General features: G+C 42.7%; 1 protein-coding gene across 9 annotated transcripts in view; it reads left to right on the forward strand.

Moving 5' to 3' along the window:
- The window catches only part of PLEKHA7 (pleckstrin homology domain containing A7), a 135,393-nt gene that overhangs the window by 36,454 nt on the left and 72,242 nt on the right, over positions 1 to 26,697 (forward strand). For 2 of the 9 annotated variants that reach the window (XM_082762126.1, XM_082762128.1), the window contains exon 1: positions 409 to 568. The exons of 5 other annotated variants lie outside the window; for them this stretch is intronic. Coding sequence is in view for 2 of the 4 variants with exons in the window: in XM_082762124.1 (XP_082618250.1) it covers positions 6,881 to 6,951 (71 nt within the window). In the remaining 2 variants the exon portion in view is untranslated. Of the gene's footprint in view, positions 1 to 408; positions 569 to 6,579; positions 6,952 to 25,813; positions 26,072 to 26,697 lie in introns of those variants that run through there. 2 more of the 9 variants (XM_082762124.1, XM_082762125.1) reach the window with 2 other exon arrangements.

The following is a 26,697-nucleotide window of genomic DNA, read 5'->3' on the forward strand; positions in this document are numbered from 1 at the left end:
CTGCCTGTAGCAGTCCAGGTGTGCCCGTGGGGACGAGGAAGTAGAACCGAACGATGCGTTTGGTGCCTTTCTTTTTTACTGCTCAGTTTGTAATGTTAAGACAATAGTTACAAACAAACACTTAACCTTGAACCGATTTAAATATGGAGGTCTCAATATTTTTTGTGGGTTTAGTGATGAATTTGCTAGCCATCCCGTGTCTGAGCTTGAAATTTTTTCATTCCGTAACGACCTTGAACTGATTTTAATATGCTGGAGTCAATACTAAAAATAGTTTATCGAGAATATTTCAGATGACTTGCAACAGTGATATTAACTGAATGCAAGCCAGCTCTGGCTTAGACGCCTTAATTAGGAGAGCTTATTTTGGAAGTGCTTTCGTTTATCACCCTGACCTCAGGAGTTTGTACACCCTACGGTCTCTTTCTACTCTTGCACTTTTGGGCCATGCCGAATTAAAGAAATTGCAGACTTTGAAGCGAAACACCATTTGTCTCCGTAAGACTTCTCAGTGAGCTGGTATTTCATCCGAACGACTGTCAAGGCGTTAGCCACAGCTGATTTGTTGGTAAGAATTATGAATAGGTCATCCGTATAGCTATGAATTTACCGGGGCTGTTGCCATAAAATTCCTTGCAGATACAAAGGATGCTGTGTGACAGTTCTCTGGTTTACAGGACTTTGTCTGATTTACCCTGAGGCCCAAAGATAGACTCGGCCTGCCTTATTTGCAGTCCTGGGAGAGAGAGGCCCCGTAGATACCCTGCAGCTCCGTGCAGGGGTAGCAAAGCAACATTTGGATGCCATTAGGCAGGCATCTGTTTAGTGGGTATTAACGAGGGGTGTAGCTGTTGGAGAGACAAACTTACTGCGTTCGGGTAGCTCAAATCAATTAAAATTCATCTGGGTCATGGGAGAGGGAAACCAGGGGCTCTCTTCTAAATGACAAGTTATTTTAAAACCCGCTGTAATATCAGCGTTCTGGCTCCTACATATGTTCCTGGTGGCTCTATTTACTTAATCACTTGAGTGCAATTTGCATGCATCCGTACTCGATTAAATATTACATTTCCTGTTAGCTTTTATTAGAAATCTGTTCCTTTAAAGTTTCTTTCTGTCTCATTTTTTTTTTTTTTTTATTCAATTATTTTCCTTGTTTCTCTGTTCAGTGTTTTAGTGTCACCTGGAGGCAGGTTTTCATCTCGATCCAGTATAACTTATTTTTATGTAAGAATCCCATTTCAGGTGCTGGTTTATTTATTTATTTATTTATTTATGTGTATACAATAATGCCTTCAGAAATGGGTGGTTGTTATTTAGGAGAGTTATTTGCGACGTAAGAGTCAGGAATTATTTCGTGCAGCACGAGAACGGAATTGGATTCTGTCATTCCCTTGGAACAGAAATGTGGGATACCTGCTGAATCTGCAGCACACAGGATTTATAGTCTTATGCCCAGAAAACGCAGTGCTCCCTCCCAGATGGTGTTTGAAGATGGTCAGTACCCGGTGTGTGTCTTAAAAATCTTTGCCACCCGGAGCTTGCACAGAGCGCTCAATTTTGGTGAAGTTCTGCCAGGAGCGTGCTGGGGCTCTGCTTTGCTTTGGGCCGCCCGAGGGGTCTTTGTTCATTTTTGCTTGCTTTATTTTGGGACTCTCTCCCCTTTTTCCGGGCAGCCGCGGTGCTGGCTCAGATTCCCAGCCTTGCAGCGCCGAGAGCCCCGGCTTTCAGGGGCGTGAGTGCTGCAGCCTTCCCGTGCCAGGCTGCTGCGCCCGACCTGAGCTCCCGCGGCGCATTGCAGGCGGCATCCCCAGGGCTCGGTGCGCTGCGGTGCCGAGTCCTTCAGCCTCCTCCTCCCAAGGCCAGGCTGAACAGCCTGGGCTGAGGAAATGCTGTGTCACCGGTGCCTGCTGCTGCAGCTGCCAAGCCCCTGAACCCCTCTCGCTTTCCAGCAGCGGCTGCAGGCTGGCTGTTCTGCTCTGCTGGCTGGTAACCAGCAAGGCTGCGTGGCCAGGCGGTGTTGAATGAATTCCTCCCATTTCAGACGCTGCTTCAAGTTCCTCTTCAGCCCTGCTTTGTGGGATTCCTCCTCCTTCTCCTCTGGTCGCGGAGAGGAGCGCCTTGGCAGCCCGCCTGCTCCTTAGGGACGTGGCTTTAGTGAGGCTGGGGGTACGGCCAGACGATCTGGGATCTTTTCCAGCCTCAGTGATGCTGTGCTCCTCAGCAGCGTGAGTGGTGCAGGGGCAGCTGAAAGCTGAGCCCTGTTCCAGGCTCTCGCATCTAGAAAATGAAGTTTGGGAACGCGTTCTTCCCTCTTTAAACTGTGTGAAAGGAATAAAAAAAAGTGGGCATTTTGCCCCTGAGAGGCTTCATTATCAGCATCCTTTCCTTTCCCTGCTGGTGCTGGGCTCCTCCTCTGCTGCTGGCTGGGGGGAGCGAAGACGGGCTCATGGGGATAGGTGACGGGGGGCTGCGTGCTGTCTGGGGACTCTTCAAACCCGTGTGTTGTTTCTGTGCTAGTATTTGCTCGCAGGCAGAGTGTTCATCTCGTGCCAAGGAAGGAGTAAACTTCTCATTTTTTTAGTACTTTTTCATCTGATCTCTAGGCTTTCAATGGCTAACATGGGGCCAGCTGCGAATCTAAGGCTCCTTCTAAAGGAGGTTTCACTTCTTTTTATGTCAGGAGAGATGCCAAGGTTGTGTTCCAGTTTGAGAAAGCGGCTTTACACTCGATGCTTCCTTCTAAAAATAAACAACAAATGGACAAGCTTGAGAAACTAAGAGGAGATCCTTGCTTTCCTTACGAATTTTGCCTCTTGAGTCAGTTCTGCACCGCGATCACTGGGCATACTCAGGGAACAGCAGCACACGGACAGGGAGGGTATGGAGAAATCAAGGGGAACCTCCTGTTCCTTTGCGTAGACCACAAAGTAGCTGTTCAGTCAGCTGTTGCTTGCTCTCTGACCTCTGGATGTTGGCGTAAAGATGTTGCTGGGAGCGAGGCAAAGCTTCTGGAGGCTGAGGACGGGTAGCAGGCATCCGTCTGCTTGCTGGCCAAAGGGCTGAATAAGCTTGTCAATAGGTTTCTGGGGCTAATGGGAGACAGCATGATGGAAATGGTCTGTGGGGGCTGCAGGGATGGAAAGCTACTGAAAGGTAAGCTCCTTGTTTTTCACGGCGTGACCTGCCCGAAAGCAGCAAGAAGCCTGCCTGTTCTGCACCTCCTCGTGCGGCAGGGATCCCCTCAGTGCTCTGAGGAAACCGGGCTGAAATTACCTTGAGTTGAGTTATTTCAACAAGAAGTTCGGAGTCCAGAGCTGCGTTACCATCGAACCCACTGGTCTGCCTCAGGAAGAAGAGAAAGCCATGTTTCTGGATGAGTTTGGGGTTTTTGGCCATAGTGTCCTTCATCAGACCTGAATTTACTGTTCTTCTGCAGGGTTGTTGAATGTTCCCCTATCACTGTGCTTTGTACAGAAAGGGAAAAAAAATAATCCGTTCTGTCTTTTAAGTACCATTCGTTATATCAGATATCTTTGTAATATTTTCTTTGTAAGGGTTTTTCTAATTTCAAACTCTGTGTAAGGGTTTTTTCCTACATTTCCTTTAATATTTTTTTCGTCTATTTTAGTGTCTGTAATATATTTCTTATCAGATGGGGAAAATACGGAATAAAACAGTTTGTCCGGGGGTAAATTAGTGATTTATGATATTGACGTTGCAGTAATTTCTGCATGACACTTCATTCAGCTTTTTCACGAATCTGCCCATTTTATATGCCTTTTGATATATCGCCACATAACTGCGTGCAGCGTGTCGAGGTTTGATGAAGCTTCTGATCAAGATTTTATGAAGTTAATTTAGATTCCCGTAATGAGGTTAGTTTCAGTTTCTCCTTCAATCTGCCTTTTCAAATTGCAATAATTTGGTCGCTTTACCAAGGATGGCACTTGTCTGAAGGACCAGAAACCAGTCACGACCTTTTGAATGTGTTTTTTTTTTTTTTTTCTTATATTTTTTTAATCAAGCACTTACTCTCCTCAGTTCTTGCACTGCTCCCAGCTGTAACCCAACTGCACGTGCCAAGAAGCCAAAGGGGCAGCTGCTAATTGTGGGTGTCACTCTCCGGAGGTTTTCCCTGTGGTCTTCACCAGTTTTTCTCCCCTCCCCTCCCTGCTCCCTCTTGTGCCACACGTTCCCTTCCCGTTTCCCAACCGCCAGCTGCTGTGTGATGCTTACCAATGGGATCTGCTCCTGGAAACTCAGTTTTGCCTGCCTATTTGCCTCAAGTATTGCCATGTTTAAATGCTACTTAATGCTGTCCACCTGCTTAAAAACTCAGTAGGTTCTACTGCGTTTTAAAATGTAAATGGCTTTTCTATTGAAATAGAAATCTCAGCCCAAAAACGCTTCTGTTGTGTCGGAGCTAGGAGGAGGGGACGAAAAGAAACCTCTGTTCCCAAGATTCCCACGCATCTTTTCCCTCAAATACAACAGCTGTATTATCCCTTCATAACACTTTAATCAAGGGATTTCAGTACTTAATTACAAAAAAATGCAGCCTCCCATCATTCCTCTGCTGTCAGCGAGGATTTTCCTCATTGTGTGGCCCAGCCAGGCATTCGGTGGCACCGTGACTCCTGCAGGGTGGCGTAGCAGGTCGGGGGCACGTCCTTCTTCAGGAGCTGGCTTGATGTTACCCTGCTGGTCGGCTGGCAAAGCAAACGGACACCCCCTGAAATCCTGCTTGGGGCTACCAAAAGCTATTCTGAGATGAGAAATTTTGGCTGGCCGCATTAATGCTGGCATTATTGCTGCTAAGCAGGCACCGAATGAGTGGAGGAGAGAGAAACCGAAGCGCTTCGGGATGGGGCAGCTGGCGGCAGCCTTGCACAGGGCTGCAGCAGGACATCTTGGTGGCAGTGGTTTGGATTCGTCCTCCCGAAGAAGTTTTCAGAAGGAAGTTCCCAGTTTCCAGAGGGCCTGTTTGTAAAAGCCCAGCTGATATCATGCCGTCGTTTGTGCTCGACTTGCTTCTCCTAGCTTTTTCCTTGCAGTCAGGTAAGGCATAAAAACTTCTGCAAAATGACGTGCCCGGCAGCCGGTTTGTTTTTCCAAACAGATCAGGTAGGCTAACCAAAAGCTGCTTCTCCGGGCAAACCTTGCTCCGTTTGTGTCATTCTGGCATTTTGACTGGACCTGAGGAATCGCTGCCTTCCGCAGTGACCTGTGGTGTCTGAACTTTCCCATCTTGTGTTTCTCGTGCAGAATGGCTCGTCGTTCCCGTGTGGTGGCTGGCGGCAGGTCAGTCCCTTGCTTGAGCTCTGTGTGTGAGTGTGCAGGGCTGTTTAATCGGCATTCCTAGCTCCTTGAGGCTCAAGGCCTTGTTCTGCAGCCTTTGATTGTTGTTGCTGTCTTTCCCCTCCTGTTTTATTGCTATGTGAAACGCAAATAGTGTGTTAAAAAAGCAGAGTGCCCTTTTTTACACCTTGACAAATACTGGTTAGCAATGGAAAGCATCGCAGTGCTGTTCAAACCCTATGAAAATAGCGGGGTTACACGAAACAAGAAACTGAATGTTTCACTGAGATGGGATTTACTTTAAAATTTCAGGCACATTTAGGGTAGGAGAACCAGCTCCCATTCCTCTGTGCCAGATTGTAGAAGTTACCTAGAACGGCGACAAATCTTTGCGCCGTTTTCCTAACAACTGAGATATTTATTGGAAACTTGGGACAAACCAAGGGAAACTGGTTCGGGTTGAGAACGTAAATAACGCGTCGTGGTGAGGATGTATTAAATGCCCCTTTTTAATGTTCTCCCGTGCACTTAGCACAGATAACAAAACAGATTTTAAACCCGTCCTATATAATGTCTTGCCAGAAGTTAGCAAGCCTTCCTGTGAGGGCAGTGCATGCCTGCTCTGCTCCAGGAGCTGTGCAGGTAGGGGATCATTTAATTCGGAGCTGTGCAGGTAGGGGATCATTTAATTCTGTTTGGCATTTGCCATGCACTGGGCTGCTGTGGCTCCTCACACATCTTCCTGCTTGTTAATTGTCTTGGCCCTTCCTGAGGAAGTCATGCACAAAATCAACTTTCATGTCCCTTAGTGCTGTATATCAAAAGAAATCTTGCTTTTGATTTTTTTTTTTTGATTTGAACTGTGGTAAAACAGTGGAGAAACACATGCACAGAATTTAATTTCTGTATTCGGTAGCTTAAGTAACGCGGTTCAAGATCCCAGCTCCCATCCTTCCCGTGGTCGAGGGGCTCGCGGGATCGTCCTTTATTAGCAGGGGGCCGCTCAGTGTGATTTTCCTGACTCCTGTGAAGTGCAGAAACGCAGGCTGATGTTGCTCCGAAAACAATGGGACGCATCGCTTCACGCATCTCGCTGAAAATCGCAGAGGAAATCCTTGGCGCTGAGCTGAAGGTCACGGATCTGCATTTCCAAGGGAATTCTTAGCCGGGCTTCACCCGGGCAGTGCTCCTCGTTAGCTGATAGAGGGATTTGCGGCGGTGGCACCAAGTTGTGCTGCCTGCTGGCCGCCCGCCAGCCGCGGGGCTGCTGCTGCCCGAAACGCCTTGCAGCTCTGGCTGCCTTGCAGCTCTGGCTGCTTTGCTCCAACGCAGGCAGCTGCGTGAGGGTGGGTTTGGAGTACGTGATGTCACGAGGGTGTTGGCTGCGAGGAATTGCACGGCCGGGGAAGCAGTTGGATCCGCAGGCAGGATTTCTCAGCCCTTCGAAGGCGCCTGGGGTTTTCTTTTGAGTCAGCTTTTGGGCAGAGGCGCGGATGGATGCGAGCACGTGTGGGTTTTTGGTAAGGGCTTGACATGTGGAATACAGAAGGGAATTAAGCGGATACGATACCTGAAGGCGATGTCGAGTCAGGCTGGGTTTTCAAACTCTCTTCCTCCACCAGGATATCCATTCTACCAGGTGTCATGCAGGTATGTCGCGTTTTACGTTGCACTTTCAGTGCTCTGGCATATGAATCTGTAGCAGATTGTCAAGATATTTGTGCTCCCGTCTGTTTGCTGTCTGCAAAAAAAAAGAAGAAAAGAAAGCAGACAAATAAGGTGATGAAAAATACAAATGCATTTTGAAGTGCTTTGTGCTGGACTTTTTAACTAGGAGGGCATTTATTTAAAGCCAGCGTTTTCTTATGTCTAAACATACTGAATGTTTTGTGAGTTTTTTCTGACTGGGAGAATGAAGTTGTAACCTTGGAGATTTTGAAAGTGAGTTATGTATGCTGATTGCTCAGGCATTTGCTAGGAACTGGGCATCTACGTTGCTGAGAATCAGAAATTACGCAGGTTTCTAGAAAACATGAATCATTTTAAGTGTTTTCCTGCAGAACGGTGTAAAGTGAATAAACAGAGGGCTTAGCTGTCATTATGCTTTTAAGACCACAGTTCACAAAACGTATGCAGGTGTGGAAAGGTGCTAAATAATGCTGGTGTTATGATAAAACTTAACCACGCAGGGGGCTTGCTGCTTTAGCTTTTTGATTCAGCAGTCGTGGTTTCTGAAACAAAAACCTTTCCTGCCAAGGGTGCTCGAGAGCAGGGGTTGGCTTCTCACCGTGAAATTGCCCTGCCCGCCCTGGAAGACTGTAATGTTGCATAATAATGAGGGGGAATGTGTTACCGTACTTCTTTGGCTGGGAGGTCTGGGGTTTCTGGCACACCTTGGTGATGGAATGTGGTCTGTGTTTATTGTGTCTCAGCCTGGAGTCCTGCCTCCCCTGCTGCAACAACAACAGAGGGAGGGGAAAGAAAATCTGAGTCGGGGCAGGAGTTTTGCTCTATTACTCACCTTCCTGCAATGCATTTGAAGAGCAGGGTCAGAGAAGGAGTTAATGATTAACGTGTTCGTATGCGGAGACTGTACCTGGCAAATAATCCCTGTAAACCGTAGAATATGCAGCGGCGTGGGTTAGCTTTGTAAGGCTGGAGTGATAAAGAGGCATTGGTGAGCAGAAGCAACAGCAGTGCTGCAAATCCTTCATTTAACCACCTTCCTGTGTGTTTCTTGGAATAAAGTCCTGCACTCGCTTGCTGGTTTATCTCCTGGCAGCACTGCTAGGTTGCCCGGTCAAAGGTACCAGCAGGGTTTTATTGAAACCAGAGTTAGCCATTTAAGGTCAACTCCAGTGATTGCTCGTGCCTGCTGTTCTTTGGCCTAACTATGGAGGATGCTGAAGTCTAGCTTTTTTCTTCCTTTTTTTTTTTCTTGTCCTTTTTATGTTAACAGGCATGAACAAGCTAGAAACAGGCATTCAGTCAATGGCAGCTGCTGTGAAAGCCTTCTCTTCCCAGAAATATGGTAGATGCTCAGTCAAAGTGCTTGCATTTTCGTTTCTGCTCTGTAAGATGAAGACAAGCGTAGCCTGCCACCCAGCTCCTTGGTTTCCACAGCCACCTTCAGGACAGGACGAGGGCCTGGGAGTGAGCTCCGAGTCCTCACCTCTCTGTCACGAAAAGACAGAAACTGAAGCTACTCGGCTTTTGTCTCCCTGTTGTTTACCTGCATTTTTAGCTTTTAATTCGCTCCTCCCTCTTCCTTACGTGGCTTTTAAGTAGTCGTTGTGCATTTCAGTGAAGCTTGCGTTTGATAATGTTCAGATAAGATGATTTCTGTGATATGCAACAGAGATGATTCAATCCTGTTTCACGTACGTGGAATCACGTGGATTTATTTGTTTTCATCGCTAGGTTATCCCAACCTTGCGAGTTTACTTCTGTTCTGGTACCTACAGGACAGTTCCTTTACGTATCCTACAGCCATGGCTAACTTGGCAACTCGTGCTCAGGTGCAGAGCATCCCTTCAACACCGTAACACACGGCTCTTTCCGACTGGGGCACAATATGCCTTGCGGAGAGAGGGCTGAATTCGGATTTGTATTCTCTGCTAGTGGTTATATTCTGGTGAATAAAGTTTTTTTCCAGCAAAATTAATCAGCATCTAGACTGCTGCTTATCGTGAATGCTTTATGCTCAGGCTGGAGCAGGGTCGATGAGTACAAATTAGAAGAACATTTCCATGTTTCAGAAAAAAAAAAAAAAGCATTTATATTGAGTTTAACATAATCTTCTTGATTCTTTCATGGCACGACATAAGAGAGCTGAACTGGATGGCAGCTATAGAAAATATTTCGCGTGACTGAAAAACTTCCACAAGTAACTACTCTTACTTTATAGATTTGCTGTTTAATATAGCAAATATTACAAAGAAAATATTGCCATCTACGATTGCTGTAGCTTAAGAAACGTAGCAGTGAGTGTAGTGTTCGTATTGGTGGTTAAACTGTAAGCGTTCCCCAGGGCACAGCGGCTGGCACTGGACAGGCTGCTTGCATTTTGGCAGCTGCTTGCTGTTGTAACACTAGTTTTGTGTCCTATTTTGTACAGGACAGCCCTGAACCTATTCCAAAGATAGTCTCTGAAAGTATAGTTATTGCTCTTTGATTTCTACTTTAATGGGTAGAGATTAAGAACAAAGTTCTCTCTGGCGGGACTTGCAAAGACTACATGCAAAGCAGCAAAACATTTTTGAGGGTTTTTTAGTTCTGGCTCAGTCCTTTGGCCTAACCAATACCAGAGCCTTCTGCAGCCCTTTGTAATGCTGGAGTTTTGCCTTGTAGGGAACGTGCTGGAAACCCTATTCCCAGGAACAGGGTGCTGTTCCTATCAAGACTTCCTTGAGTCACACGTGCTGCTATACTGAATAAAGAAATCAGTAAAAGAGAGCTGTTCAGTGGGGAGAAGGAAAACTTGAGATTTTGTAAATCGAAGATGAATCAATTGCATCTGTGCAGTTGATTCGAGAAACAAAGTCTTAAGAGAAAGTCATTGCTTTTAAAGAAACAAAGCAATTACTGAGCTTCCTTTGCAGCATAATCTGACAAGTTTAGTGGAGCTAAAATCTCTGAGAAATAATGAGGCCAGGCAAAGAGCAATCAAGAATAAAGTGAAGGACAAAAATTATATTAAAATATTTGCTTGCTTCATAGCTTGAACCAAGCTCCTGGGTAACTATTGAACGCAACTGTTGTGAATGTTTGGAAGCATGCATGCATCTGACCAGGATTCACAGTTGCATTTTCTTGGAATAATTAAATCAGTTCAGCAAAACTTCCTCTATTTTTTGTTCTTTGCTTGTGCAGAGCCATTCCCTTTCCCTGTAGGAGGAATAGGAGTTGAAAGGGGAGGGCAAAGTTATTGACAAAATAAATGCCAGAACATGGTGTGCTACATTCTAGCTGGCTGTAGAAGCTGTTTCCCCATAGGATTTGATTTTATATATGCCTACGGTACCAGTAGCTTTCATCCTGGAGAGAGGGAGATGGGTGGCTGCTTTTTAGGTAGATAATCCTTTTTCAGGACTTGGAGAGAACTGATGAAGAAAGCTGGTGCTGCTCACACTAGCTATCTCATTCATGTCAAGAAAGAAAGGTTAAATTCACATTTGAGAGGTAATAAAGTACGAAGAAGAAAGTTTGATATCTTGTACGCTCTACAGTATTTAAAACGCAGGCAGGCTATTTCTATATTAAAACGGTTTAAATATTATATAGGTGCTTTGCAGGCAAGTATAAAGATTGCTTTTAAACAAATCACACCAAACCAAACCAAAAAAAAAATTTCCAAGGAGCCCTGTGATTAGAATGTCAGCAGTTACTTGGGCTTGACAGAACAAACAACGCATTAAAAAGCTTCACGTAATAAAAAGTAACTCATTAAGCAAGATTGAACTTGAAAAAGAGTTTTGCTTGCAGGGAATAAATCTTAAGTACAGGCTGCTCTCTGAGAAGACAAAATAGTAGGAAAACTTAAAGACGTGGCAGGTTGCAAGATCACCACCTCCAACTTTTGTCAGGGAGATACAAGCACAAAACTGGGAGCAGGAGATGTTGGTTAAGGTATGGGCTGCTGCTCCTCTACCACTTTCAAGTGCTTCCTTTGAAAAGTGCTGCAAGGTAAGAGTGTTTTTCTTATAAAACGGCTTTGTTATGGGAAGTCTCTTCTCTCTTCTTCATCTCCTGCTCCCCGTTTTTTCCCCTAGTGTACTTTGTTCACTTCTTTTAATCGCCCCTCTGCTGTCAGACCTCAATGGGAAACGAAAACCCTCAGCTCCTTGCCAGTGGCCGGTAGGTCGATGATCCCAAATGCGGCTCCCTTGTGATCTACAGGACAGATCTGGAAACTGCAAGGGTCTTGATGCTGTACCAGTGTTGAACTGGGCACCTGTTTGCAGCAGAAGGCTGCTGGTCTCACCTCTGTTGCAGTGTCCTGGGTACTGCTTTCCGTGGGCATGCCTGTCACTTGCTTAACCCGCGCTGCTTTCTGGCTCCTCAGGTCTCTTTCCACATTCCTAGCGTGGCTCCGGTTACACTTGGCGGTAAGGGTGTGATCAGCTGAATGTGGCTGCAGATTGCAACAATTCATTATAAAGCATTCCCTCAGAAAAGAGGAACTCTGAAGGAAAATGGGAGCATTATAATAATGCCATCTGATAGCCTCCTTAAAAGAAGGCAACAGTGTAAGCTGCATGCGATTCAACGTAATAGCTCTGCTTTTAATTCGTACTTTCTGAATTAATTCTTACTGAAACTTTGAATATTCTTTGTATTTATTTTGTGATATCTGGTATTTCAGGCTCTTGTGCACAGCAGTGCAATGGTAATTCTTCTAATGACATTGATATTTGGCCAGCAGAACCAGTTACAACAAGTTCTGTGCTACTTCTTCTAACAGCTATTTCCTAGCATATCCTTCAGTGTGTATATATATATATTAAAAAAAAAATCTAGTGTAAAGAAAACGTCTTGAGATTCTGATGTAACATTTTGTATTTTCATTATTCTGGGGGATTTAAGCATGGAAAGGCAGTTTATTTCTTGAAAAAAAATTGGAAAATTTCTCTGTAGGTGCAAATATCTACCACCTTGCTCTTCTGAATGATACCGGCTGTTCCGAATTCTGTTCAGTTCTTCTCTTCTTTCCAGTAACATTTCTATCTCAGCAGTTGACTGATTTACTTACAGAACTGAGCTAAGGAATTGCAGTTCTCACTTCGATAGCATGCTTCCCAGGAGTTACACTGTGATGACTTCTCTTAGAGGAGAAAACTGCCTGGGTACCTCTTGGATCCCTTAGAAAACCTTGCAGGGATGCGCCCTGAGCTTTTCTGAGATTTACTGGGTGTGTTCAGGGGTCCTTATGCAGCCAAATGAACATCAAAGAGCCATCTACAAAGCTGAGAGTTTATGCTCTTAATACATTATTTTTGAACCTAAATATCGAAACTGACATTGAGCGTGTTTTGGAAACTGCATCTGGAGAGAAGTGACCCTTCTTTCCAGTATGAATCAAGGAGCCGCTGACTTGTGATAAGCATACAATTTAAAAGATGGTCCTTGAAAAGTCCTGGTTCGTGCAGCACTCCAGTTGGTCGTTAGGGAAATGTGAAGTGTAGGCTTTGGTTGCAGTTTGGTTTGGAGTTGAAGCACTGGTAGAACATTTCTGAGGCATAAATTTGCAAGTTTCTTCCTTGTGCAAATCCAAAGCTTCTTATTAAATCAGAAACGAGGACATTGCAGTGGCTTAAATGTGTTATTTTTAAAACAATTAACCATAGGATCATTATTACCATTGTAGTGATTTGTGTTTAAACTTTAATAAGTGTCAGCTAGTGTTTGCATTATAACAAATTGTTAAATACAGATAGTATCTATTCAAATAAGGCACAGATTATATTTAGTCTCACTTTTTATGCTGTTATTTTGACAGGTGTCTGATATACGACATTGTTAATCCAGTTTTGTGAGTCCCGCAATTTCATTTGAAGGACATTTTCCTGCAGAAAATAAGTGTAAATTCGAGCGCTCGATAAATGGATACTTACGCATTCCCTTTTTAGATATTTTTTGTCAAAAATAGCCTACTGCTTTCTCATGTGCTGAGGAGAAATTCGTAAATTAAAGACACTTGAAGCAGACGGTCAGTGCTGTCGACACGCAAATGTGCAAATGCCTCTGTACCCTGAAGAGAGGACTGCAATGCAGATAATACCGATGCTGCTAACGTTTTTAAAATTTACATCAGGTTTTCAGCTCTCTCAGTGGTTTCATTTATTCATAACTTTAGGTAAGGAATAATAATCCGCTGAAGACGTGCCATGGTGGTGGGGAGGCTTGTGGTGGCTGAGAGTGTGACCTGATGTGGGGAGGTGCCAGGCAGTCCGTCATCGTGCCCAAGGTTGTTCCTGCTTCCCCAGCACGTCTGCCTCAGATATGACTTGCCCCAAGTGAACAAACAGACTTCTGTCAGAAATTAAGACCCGCGTCATCTCCAGCCATCTCTCTGCATTAGTCCTCTTTCCTTGGAAACTCTTGGCTGCTTTACTGTTACGCTTTGCTCGCTGTGACATTCGTGATGTTAGTTGTGTATTCCCTGTGTCTATCGCCATCTTTGGATGGGGTAAATCCTCCCTCCTGTTCCCTTTTACTCCCCAAATTCCAACCGTGCCTGCACATTGCTGCCCCTTTCTTTGCTGAAGTCGTGTCCCTGTTTCCAAAGGATTTACAGAGCCTCCTGGTAGAGGCCTGATCGCTCTGCTGGGTGACTGCAGCTTCTCCGTGCTCTCCAGCACTCCTTCCCTACCCTCTTCTCCTTATTCCCATGCAAGTAATCCCCATTTTACCTGCTGCTTTAACTGCATCACCCATTTTAGAAAATCCGTTTCTTGGCTCTCCTGTTATACAGCATCAAGTTGAAGCTTGTCTTCCTTGCTTTAAAGACATGTCATTAGCTCTGTCCCTACTCCGCTTTCTTGCCAGGTTACTCCCTCCCTTTAAGTCTATTCAAATGGGGCTGTAGTAAAAATGATTTTTACATTTGTCTGCTGTTGGGTAGGTAAGACTTCTAGACTTGCAATATACCGTGGTTTGTGGTACTTGTATCTCTCGCAGTGTAAGAGTAATTATTCACTTATTACTCTTCTGAAAAGTTAATTAGCTTTTGTCTTTCTCAGCCAGATTTGTTTTTTACTGATTTCCTTTCCCTCCTCCTCTCCCCTTACAGGTAAAAGCTCGAATGTTCCCCTTCATTTTCTTACAGCCTTTCTGTTCCATTGCTTGAAAAGATGCCTGAGGGAAAATAAGAGACAGTGTTAGAGCTTTGCCTGTCATTGCAAAGTCTTTTAGTTCTGCCTCTGATTTCTGTTGGCGTGATGCAAGGGAAGATGGGCTCCAGGTGATGTCAGAGATCAAGAAACATTTTTTCTCAAGGCTTTCTCCATGGCAAGTTGCTCACACTATTGAAAAGAGTCCGTGGGTGTACATGGATTAGAGAAACAAATGTATATTATTTTGCAGGTCAACTGGCTTTTAATGAGAATGATTTTCAGATGTGTTGGCTGGGTGCCCCTCTGCTTTATCTGTGGGCTGGTGTGAGCTGCTGGGTGATGTCTGAAGAGCGGTAACGATTTTGGTGTTGCTTTTGGGCAGGGAAAGATGCAGTCAAATTGTTGTTCAGATCCCGACCACAAAGAAAATCACGTGGAAAGCTTGCAAGCGGATTTATTTTCTCCCTTCATTGTGTTACCATAGGTGGATAATAAATCTCGTAAAATGCAGAATATTCAGTATGTGGCCTGTGTCAACTTGTAATCCTAAAATCTTGGCTCACAATTCAGAATTGTTCAAATTGACGAAAAGCAGCCCTGATCTATTAATACCTGCCGAGAGTCTTTTGTTTTCCTTCACTGGCAGAATGTTTTTCTTTTATGGATTTATTGCGTCTGTCTTTCAGGTCTGCCTTATTTCCATGTGCTGAAAACATTAGACAAATCTGCAGCAGATTTGCTAATGTAAACTTTTCTATTGCTGTGCACCGTGGCCCTTAATTTCACTCCATTGTGCTTTCTCTCTCTGTTTTTTCTGCCCACTCTCACCCCGCTGGGTCATGGTTTGCTGTATTTCAGCTGCTAAAAGCTCCTAGAGACAAGCCCCTTCTTTTTAAGCACGAGCTGTTCACAAACCCTCAGCTGCTTAAATGTCATAATTTTCCAGGTTTTAAACCCAAATTTTCCTGAAGCCTAAGCTGTTGGATGTTTGCAGGTAGTAAGTTTGGGTAGTTTACGTAGGAAGTTTCTTTCAAATCATTGCAGCATGTAGCTTACCAATATTAGCATCCATTAATGGTCTGGCATCCTTCTGTATTCGCCTGAAACCTAGGTAGAGTGTGGTTTCTCCAGGTTCACAAGCATACCCCCATAACCTCTGTTTTTTGTATTATGGCTGGGAATTTCCAGAAGCTAGAAGTGTCACAGATGTGCCGTAAGTGGCAGCTTTTCTTCTCTACATCAGTCCTGGATGGGCCAGGAGCTGCCAAGCGTTTGAAGCAATGCTCTTGCCCTGCTAGTTAGTCCTGTTAAGTGCTGCTATTTTTTATTTTTATTTTTTTAAAGCCAAGGAAGTGTAGATCCAATAGACGAATCCATTCTCTGCTGTGTTATTTTTAAACTATTGCATCTTGCTGGTTGTTTTTCCAGTTGTGCATGCCCACGTGTTGTTTGTTTCTCTTGACAGTTTATTCAGCTTCTCATTGCATCACGCCGAGCGTGTTAAGCCCGGTTTAATATGGAAGTGGAGATCTGCAAGTGTTAGGACATGCCTTGGATCCCAGCCATTCATGTTGATGTGCTTCATAACAGCCTGACGAAACATTGGCAGCTTTGACTGGAGCCCAGCTGGCGGCACTGTGTGTTGTGCAGGGGTTTGTGATTCGAGATTAGGAGTTTGAGTTAGTTTGCAAAGAAAGCTTTCCCTTTCTGGACAGCGTAAAGCTATTAATATACTGCCCAGCCTTCCCTTAAATAATAAAAAAAAAAAAGTACCTGGGACCACGCTGTTAAGATCTGATGCTCTGAATTCTGCAGCTGACAGTGTCCATCCTTAAAAGTTGGATGTCCGAGCTATGCCCTTAGTACTAAGGCCGTAGTTCTTGAAACATCATCCTTTGTGTCCAAATAGCATCTGTTGCTTCCTTTCTGCTGTCGATTTATTCTGAATTCACAGTCGTCATGATAGGGCTCAGCTTCATCCTGTGCACATCTTGCTGTGTTCTTGTATGGGCAGTTCTCACCTATGCAGGATCTGAGGAAGTTTTCTTTTATAAAGAAAGGGCAGAAAGTGAAACAGGAGACACCTTTAAGACTGGGCTGACTGTGCAGTCCTTGTATCAGATGCCTGTAAAGCTGCGGCATGGCCTTGAATGAATATTTTCAGAAAATATCCCATGTAACGTCCCTGCAGGGCACTGGTGCTTTGCAGAGGTGAAGCATGTTTCAAAGATTGTGCAGTCTTCTTCACTGCCCTTCAGGATCTCTAAGTTGCAGCGTGGATATATGGAAACGTAGAAGTTGAATCTGGCAGTAAATGTCTGTGTGGTCATCTGGTCCATCACTAGGAGCTCTGCTACAGAGAGGATCTTCAGGTTAACTCCTTGAGGATTTCTTTTTGTTTGTTTTCTTTGATTAGTAACAAGAAAACGATTTTTTTTTTTTTTTTTAAACTACAGTTTATTGCGACCGTATAGGCAAAAAGGACTTCTACAGGAAAAAGAGGGAAACGAATAGTATGTCTGGATAAATGTTTGAGGCAAGTAATTTTGTGATGCAAATAAGTGAATACTTCTTTCTTTAAATCTGAGATACACTAAGTACAGAACACACCTTAAAAACGTGGCATTTCTCTGTTTGCTACTTTGAAAGACCCGGTTATAATTTTAACTCGGAGCTTACTTTAACCGAAATGATAACTCATGCTGCAATTTTGCACCCTTTTAAATCGAGTATTTGTAATTTGCTCAGATATACTCTTTGCCTTGTATAACCTATCCCGATGTTAGTGAATTTGGAAGTTCTTCTGGAATAGCAGGTAATGATTGAAAGCGTTTCCGTAACCCTTGGGCCAGAGGTAGGTAGCCTGGTTAATATTCATATCACTGGTGTCTGGGAGCTGTTGTTTCTGAGACACTGCTCCTTTCCCGTAGTAAAACTAGCATTTTGCTTTCTGACACCACAGAAGTTTCATCTTCTGTCCATAGTACAAACTGCAGCATTTATACGATCAGATGGATTGCCAAATGTAAGGGCTTTAGAAGTGAAATCCCCTACTGGCATATTTTTTTAGTTTAATATTACGAATGTGTATTGGAAGTTGGTACTAGCTTCCATCACTTTGTACTTTTATCGGTAAACTTTAAAATTTAAAGAATCTGACGTAAAAGTGAGGCAGAGCACAAATACAGTCTGCTATTGTTAGTAGATGAGCTCTGTTTCCCGGAGCCCAGGAGAGCTGAAGGTTACAGTGACCAAATCCCTCTTCTTACACCATCTGCGTGTCCTGCAGCCAGTATGTGTTAAAATGGGAGTCCAGGTGCTGAAGATAGCCAGCAAAATGTTTAGAGTGATTTAAGCTAATAATGAAGAGTTGGCAGGATGGAAGAGTTGGCAGGATGGAAGAGTTATTCCCCTATTTCAGATGTGGCTTTTGGGAATGCTTCATTTTTAGTTAGTTAAAGGTATAGTAAATCTCTCTGGAACGAAGAGCACCAGTTTCTCACCTGGCTTGTAATGCTGCTGGTTAAGCCTTAAACAGGAACAAATTTTAGTATCAACAGGAAAATACAGCTATGAAATATGTGTATAAATCTCATTACTTTTAGTACCACTCTAATGGCTACAGATAGCTCTAATGCCAGTATCACAATGTGGATTTTTCATTCTAGCTTTGTTTATCTGTTATGCTAGAAAATCTTACCCGTTGTTGAAGTGAAATGTCCTATATCTAGCAGATTTGGTATCGCAAAACACAAGTAACTTGTGCATCGATGTATTTCTTCCTAATAGAGCCTGCTATGAGTGATAAGCTGTTAGATAAATTGCAAATTCTGACACTTTAAAAGGCTTGGATTTCTCAAGTGCTACTGGCAACTTGTATCACTGGAGGCTTTTGTGGTAAGGATTGATTACATTAATATTTGATAAAACCCTCTATCCAGGTGCTATATGCTAGTGATTTACTGTCCTTACCAGCCCAGTCTGGATTCAAGATACTGATTTCAATAATCCTATTAGTCCCCCAGAGTCATTTGGTCTCTGTAGGAAATTTGATTTAAATCAGTGCTCGTGATAAAGACTTCACAGCTTTTGACCACCATAGCATGATGGTTTAAACAAAGCAAATACAGGTTATTAGTGCTATAGATTTATATTTATGATTTTCTTTTTAATCAGCATACGTGGCAGAGTTTGTGTGTGTGTGTACTGATTGAGAACATTCTTCCTGTAGAAGCCTCTAAATTGCACGGATAAAGTTGTGTCACGACTTGCCTTTGTTAAATGTGCGTTTCAGAGAGGCAGTCGGTGCTCAGCATTGCTTGGTCATGACTTGGAAAAATATGCAGAAATAAAGGGCTTTGACTCACTACCCCTTCTTGCCCTCATAATAATAAGTCATTTAACACTACCTCTACACAGAAGGACATTTATAGTAGGAAAATAGGTTTGTGTTTTCTGAGAGTAGTCAAGTCTACTCTTTGTCCTTCCTACTGGATTGAGGCCTTTCTACTTCACTAAGTATCCTTGGAGAATACAGGATGACAATAGACATGATCAAGAATTTCAGGTGAGTAGAAATCCAATTTGTAGAAATTAAATACCGAGACTGGAAATTATTTATTAAGTACTGTATGTAGCAGCAGTAGACCATTCGGCATGCACTGTGGTTTTTTCCACCTGAGCCTCTTCTTTTAGTGGTTTAGATCACTTCCTGCACAGAAGTTGTTGAGATGCTAGCTCTAGACATATTTGAGGCTTTTGAAATACTTCTGAAGTACTTTGCTTCAGTGTGGCGTTTTCAGTAAGTTTGGCCGGACTCATTAAGTATTTATAGTATTAATGAAACTGTATTTAATTTGGAGTGTAATTCTTCCAACACTGAGTTTAATGCTACCTTCCAAAATTTTAAGTTTCCTTTCACCCTTCTTACTTTTTTAAGACCACTGGTTAATTTGTCATTCTCCACGCAATACTGTCTTCTCATTGATATGAAGATCTTCCTTTCTCACTGTGTTGAAAATGTGGTTTTGTTCTCCACGTTGAACTGGAAACCTCTCAGTATTAAAGCTTCCCAAGCGTTCTCCTTGGATGTTGGTTTTGGAACTTTTTCCCTGGATGACTCTTCTAGGTTGAATGTAGATTTCCTACTCAGGACATCCTGTAATATCAGAATAAGGAACTTTTATTTATTCCTCTACACATTTGTTCTGTTGGTGTGTTGTTTTTTTTTGTGTGCGTGTGTGTTACAGTTCATCATGATGTTGGTAATCTACACTCCAAGTTTTCATTTAGGCTTCATGTCCTGGGACATACGAGATCATTCTCATTTGTTGTGCCTTATTCTTCTGTGAACTTTTTTATTTTATTTGTTCAAGCATGGGATTTAAAATGTCATCTATTCACGTATTCTGTGAAGACTCCTATTGTATTATTGATACGTATATTCTGTATGAATTTATTTGCATAACCTAAACTTCCATGCCTAGTGGTCCATTTTTTTCCTTGTGCCATAAGCCAGCATCCTTAATATTAAAAGGAAGAAGTTTTTGTCGTTGTGGCTGGGAAATCTAACTGCATTTCCAATTGATTCATATCCCTTATTTGTCTACGATAAGCTTTCTGGGCAAAGTGATTACTCTGAAATCTATCCAAATACAATTTTTCTGCCATTTTGGATTTTAGTGGATGTATTCTTCTATTGCGTGAGTTTCTTTTTTCACATTTCCTGATACGACGTTTCATGATGGATGGGTATCAAAAGAGGAATGATCTCTTTTGCTCAGATACCCAACCTGATGTTCCAAATGTGCTGTAACTAAGGGCAAACTATGAGATTATCAAGCTGTATCCATTTGCCAGCTGGTTGGAGAAAAACATTGCTATGTGGTTACACTAAACAACTCCTGTGGTCTGTGTGTTGTAGTGGCATCAGGAAGAATTACCGCCAAGTGTTCCTCTTTTTATCGTCTCATGCATTTTTATCAGGGAACTGAAAATATTTTCTGATCCCCAGGCTCGTTTCTGCATCCTGTGACTAATGAATGGCCTTGCAATGTTTCAGAATCTGCAGGATCAGAAACACGATTATTTTTCTCAAAACAGCATGCAGAATAGTTTTTAAACAAAACCAAAACCCGGTCACTTCAAAGAACATTGTCTTTATTTTCCTCCAAGACTACAATCTTGTATGCTGTTGGGAGCAGCTGGAAAAGAGATGAGAAACCACGTCTGCAGCTTTGCCTACGGGTTTTTGCAGTTAACTCTGGGATGATGCTTGGCTAAGCCAGTCCCTGACAAATATCTGAGATTCCCCACTGAGGTGACTTGCAAAACTCGCCCTGCACTTCCGTGGAGAGAGTTGCAATGGCCATCTTATAACCCGTGCTCGCAAATGTAGCTGGTAAATAGCAGGTGTTAAATAGAAATGTAGGGAAAAATGTAAAGATGCGTGAGGGAAAACTCGTTCTTGAAATCTTAAGTTAGTGTCTGTACTTCTTTAGAGGGGAGTTTTGTCGCACTCGAGGTGTCAGCAGAATGAATGGCAGTAATTAAAATTCCCCTTATTTTCTCCAGGGGAGCAGAGGGGCTTGCTGTCGTCACAGGGACAGCTGAGCGACAGCTCCGAGCTGAGCAATTGCTGCTGAGAGCTCTAGCATTGACGTTTGTGATCTTTCAGAGGGGATTGCAGGACGAAATGGAGTATCAGTACTGGGCTTTCAGAGCATCTTTCCTGAACCTGATGTTTTTGTATGAGGAAGTACTGTCTAGATGACTTTAATTCAGAAGCTTCTTTTAAATAACCATGTGAACTATCATTGCTAGTGGCTGTTTCTCGGTCTGCTTTCATCAGAAGGACCAAATTCCTGGAAGTGCCACCTGGTACTGTTAGAGTTTTCAGTGTCCCACAAGTCCTTTATATTGATTTTTTATTATTTTTTTTTTTCCCTCTCTAACACTCTTTCCTTTCACAGCATGGCTATGGAAGCATTTTATCCTAGACGATGCACGTCCTATGCCTGCACGTACAGTCTGTGGATATAATGTTACTGCATTTTAGTGACTTGTTGTGTGTTCCAGGTGGCAAGTTTTAATGGACCATTTGTCATAGAGTAGTGTTGGATTATAAAAACTTCACTGCATGTACAAGTGTTTTATAAATTCATTTTTGTAGGATTTTGCTGGAAAAGTTGCCTTAGGGTTGTACTTGCTTTTAGAAGCCTGAAGAGTTTCTGCAAATCCCATTTCTGAATAGTGGACGTTACCCATTTAGTGAGAAGAGCTGTATTCCTGATTTTGCAGTCTCTATGTGACTTTTTACCTCCATTAATTCCATGAGTTTAAGAATGGCAAGGAAGTAAAATGTGCAAGTTGTAAGGGTGCTTGTGAACTGTGCTTTGCCTTAGGTAGTGCTGTGCTAACAAGTGCCTTGGTCTCACATATGGAGCAGGAACCTGGTTACATGCACCCTGTATTTCCAACTTCAAATTGGGATTATTTTCTTAAGTTCTGGGAGTTGTTTCAGGAAAAAATATTTTAAATATAGCTTTCATTTCAAATGCACAGAGTGTAGTGACATCAGGTTAGTTCAGGATCCCTTGAAATAAGAACTGCACGTGATGGTTGTGGTGCCTGGCTGCCTGACTTTGGGGTCTTCTAAACGCTGGCAAGCACAAATTAACTCACGGGACTTTCTGATATCTCAGGAGCTTATTAAGTATTAAATAAGACGAATTTCGGGTCTGTTGGATTTTAACTCCTCCTTTCTGCCTTGGTAGTGCTGCTTGGCTTCATGTGCCTTCCTCCTGTGTCTGGTCTCACAATGAAAACCTCAAGTATGTGCATACACATGCATGCCCATGTGCTCACTCTTTAAAACTGTGTGTATGTCTATATTTATATAACAGTACAAGTAAATATTTATTAAATCAGTATTACACGTAAATACGTATTAATTATTAAATATTTATGTAAATATTGTTTATTGTTAGCAAAAAGCAGCAGGAAAAGGGAGTAATTTTAATTTTCTTTTTTGACCACGTTAGTTCAGGAAACCTGGTTAGCCGTACTTTAAGCAGACTGTTAGCTGGAACAACATGAGAGCTACAGGACTGCCGTGTGTGTCGAGGAGAGGTCTTCGAGAGTATGCTGTGGAATTTTCTTCACAACTACGAATTCAGTCAAATTTGGTCAGGCTTCTCTTAGTGATTGTGAAGCATCTTGGATCTGAGCTGTCATTCTGCCCTTGGTAAGCCCTGGCAGATTTCTCTTCTGGTTGCCAAGGAATAAGTGAAGGAAGGGTGTTCGAAGTACTCGTCTGTTTGTGTCTAGTATGGACCTTCATGAGCTCAGTGATTTAGAGTAAATTCTCACATGAAAAGCGGTGTTTAAAAATGAGGCCCAATACATTAAGAGCGCTGAAGTATTTTTTCCCTTTATTGCAATCTATAAAAGTCACTGTTTCCCATGTGTTTTAGAAGGAGACTTTCATTTTCTAAGGTTATCTCTCTGTTTTGATCAGCCTGGGAGAATATTTAAGTATTGATTTTTTAAGACGTCTTTTTACAAAAATCCTTCACATACAGACGAAAGGAGAGGTGCTGCTTTGTCCCTTGATCCTAGTGCTGCAACCACTGGGAAATGCGAGTTGTCCTCTTCGGTGTTTGTAAATTAAGCTTTTAATCAGTTTTTAGATTGTAGAAGGTACATGCAATTTCCTTTTTTCACGTTCCATTTTTACTGTTCTGTTTGTCTCTTAAGTACTTTAAATAGTATCAGCGCTGTAATTTAGGCTCTCAAATGGCACTTTTAGCAGGTCGCAGCTATGCGAAGGATATCATTGTGCTGTGTGGTAGAAGCCTTGCTGTTCCTTGGAACTTGTGGCTTCTGTCAATGCATAATTTTGTCCTTACTGACGAAGGTAATATGGTTTCTGGTTAATCTTTTAAACATGGTGGTGGTGTTTGTTTTTAAAACTGTTTTGTACATGTGTTTCATTGGCTTACTAGCAAAAACTGCGCTCAAACTATAGACGTAGGATGTGGTAAAATTAGTGTTGAGTTGTTCTAGTGTGCGGAGTCATTTCTAGACATTTTAATTGAAATAATGTATGGTGTACTGGTTCAGAAAAAATAATGAGTGATGTTAGTCTTCTTGTCTTGGAGAAAGAGAAAAAAAATGTGTGCAGAAGTTGTTTGTCACTTAAAGAAACAAATGGAAGGGAAGATTTCAAAACAAGGCTCCTTTTAACATGGGGAATATATGCAGGATGAAGCACACCTGTTTTTTGATCCCATCAGGAGGTGATGCAGTCTTTGCTTTTCACATAAAACACCCATATTTCCCATCGGATAGTGCTATTACCCCACCTCCTTCATCAGTCCTCTGTAGGAAAACGTGCTTTTTGCCAGTTAAAATAAATACAAAATACTCAGTGGACAAAAGCATACACAAGCCAAGAAAAGTTGGCATCTTCTAAGTTCTACCATAGTCCGTAGCTTGCTACTTGCATTGTAGTAATTCCTAACTTGTGATCTGGAGGTGTTACCTACTCTAATTCATGTGTTTGAGGACGTGTAAGTGTCTTAGGTGGGTTCAGTTGTAATACCCTTTATTCATGCTTTTTAGAAGGACTGGCTGTTGAAGTTTGCTGTAGTTGAGAAATTCTACAATGGAAGTCCTGAGATGCTTTAATACGGTTTTCCCTCTGTGGTCATTATGAACTTCCAGCAACAAGAAAAAAAAAAAAAAAAAAAGGTATTTCTGACAAAAGTGAAGGAAACAGACAAGGGAAGGGAAACTGTGCAAGAGCAATGTTATTCTGTCACTCAAGGGCCTGCATTCTCTTTATCTTTGTGTGTTTTGGTGCCAGCTGGTTACAGACGCCTGATAGCTTCCTGTGAGTGAAGACTGGGGAAAGGTGGTGTAAAATATTCTTTAGAAAGCTTGATATGGATGCGTCTTGAACTTCAGCTGTTTTTTTTGGGAGATAAAATACATCTGTGCAGTCTGTCTGAGCCTAATTCAGGATTTCTGTCGTGATCACAGTGGTATGACAGACTAGCTGAACTAAAAGTAGTGCAAAGGGAAAATCCTGCTTGGAGGTGAAGAGTGTACAGAGAATGGGGGCGGGAGAGCCTGGAGCAATACGTGCACAGCATTGTTAGATATTCGGAGATACCAGTGGCTGAAGCTTCTCATTTACAAAATAATACTGCAAATGCAGGCTCTCAGAAAATGAAACAGGAAAAGTTTTCTAAACGTCTGTTGCGTTACAGAGGTTGCAATAGAAACAGCACTGTAAAGGCTGAATTGAGAATCCCATTTTAATTATTTCCCGAGAAATCTGCTAATTGATACCGCTGAGATTTAATTTGTAGGAAAAACTGCTGTTAATGCCCCACATTCAGAGCTCTGAACATCTTCGTTTTAGAAAGTGTTCTCCATTCGGAATCTCATAGCCCAGTTAATTTGTGATTCTTGGATTTAGGGCTGTATACGGATCGTGATTATTGACGTTGTGTAATTGTACATGCATATAACAGACGTGGTTGTAATACGATTATAATGCAGTTATAATGCTAGTTATTGTGTGAAGAAGAGGACAGGATATTTCTTTGGTGAGCCGGAATAACCTGTACTCCAGCCCCAGGGAACAGCTGGGAACAGAAGATAACATCTCACGGGTGGAGGCTTAGGACACAAGGAAAATCCCCGTAGTGCTTACATAACTTCTTTTAGTTGCTGGAATTTGGCTGCCTGTGGTTTGCCTTAGGAAAAGGCCCGTGGCTTGTGCTGTGTGTATTGTGTTGTCACTTGCCTGTTGAAGGACGATGTGCAATTTCTTGCCAGTCCCCTCTGCTCTGCCCCATTATTTTTACTGAACGCAAACTGAATGTGATGGGTAGAAGTGAAACGTGTGGCCTCCACCTTATCAATAAGCTGCTTGTGGTGCTAGAGCAGTGTAATGCTGTAATTATCTTATGGATTGAGGTAGTTAGTGATCTGCAAGTACTTCTAAAGAAGTATGTAAGATGACGTTAGAAATAATGTATGTTTCAGGTGTTTCCAGTGCCCTTTTTAGGTATTTCCACCAAATACACGGACATGTCAATTCTACAGGCATGTAGTGGGGTTGAGTTGTATAAACTGTCAGTGCAACTTAATGGAAAAACAGTCCTGTAAAAAGTTGGTCATTCCCTTGTATGTCCTTACTGGTTGGCTTATTATTGATTTCATGAAAGGCTTTCCTGAAGTTTTTCCCTCTGCTGTTGGTAAGCAGTTGGAAGACTGGCTTCAGGCACAGAGCTTTGATACGTGCCACTTGGCATTAGATGAAGGCTCTGTGCTTCCAAAAATAGTTGGTGTTGCGTGTCATCTATGTGAATTTTCCTCTCTGCTTAAGAATCTGCTCTGAACTGTAGCAAGAAATAACCTTAAGACGGAATTACGATCCTTAGGTGCATGATCCTGCGGGTTGGGTACCGTCACTTGGTTAAAATGCTGTGCCTCTTCTTTCTTCTCTCCTTCCTTCAGATAAACTTCCTGGGAAGGCTGTGAACAAACATAACGTGATTCCTGGTCCTGCTGTCGAGGCTATTTTTGGTTCCCCCCCCCCCCATGAGTGTTCCCTGTACGATGCAGGAGCTGGTCTCACAGTCCGCAGCAGTGTGTCGCCGCAGCTCGCTTGGTGCTTGGGGTCTTCTGCCCATGGGGGGACTCAGGGTTCCCTCAGCTGATGGGGAGTACTCGAAGGCTATCACTGCTAACAGCTAATAGTACAATATTTCTATCTAAGTCATGGGAATTCAGGTTCAGTAACACAGCTCTTTGCAATGTCTGCTAAAGAGTAAGCTATCTGTGGCTTCCTGATGGAAGTAGGAGTGTGCGTTGGAGTCTGGATGGATGAAGGCGGATCCCTTTCAGTTGCAGCTCAGAAGGTGAGATTGTGAGGCTTATTTCCCCCCCCCCTTTCTAAATTTTCTTGTCCTTCACTGCAGGGCATGCTGACTAATCAAGAACATTACTATTCAAACTTCAATCAATTATATCGCTAATTTTCTTTGAACCATATTATTTGAAAGAAAAATATTGAGAGCTGCTGTAGTCTGTCCCTAAAATGTGATTGACTCCTTCCAAACAGTACTACGCAACTTTGGTGGTAGGGGTTTTCTCTTTTTATTTTTTCTCACAGTAATTCTCAACTGTCATTTTCTAAAGCATCAACAGAATAGCTTTCATGTCTATTTTCTTGTTCTCAGGCAGATAAAATTAGCATTCATGTCAATATAAATACGTGAGAGTGCAGACAGGAAGGTATGTAGGACCAGAAATTCCAAGGTGTCAGAAAGTTTGAGTTGCTTTTTCTTACTGTCCTGAGAACACAGCAGCTTACTCTGCAACCTGTTGGTGTCAAAGGAATGCAAAATATGCAGATGGTATTTGCAGAATTTGAGAGCTGTCTGAAAACAGTTCAGTTCAGAGGTATTAAAACTTAAAGTAACGATGTATAATATGCATAACATGCAAGTCCCAGAATGCCGGGCATAAAACAGAGATGTTGTCT

Source organism: Aythya marila, assembly GCF_965140915.1.
Source record: "Aythya marila genome assembly, chromosome: 5".
NCBI lineage: Eukaryota > Metazoa > Chordata > Aves > Anseriformes > Anatidae > Aythya > Aythya marila.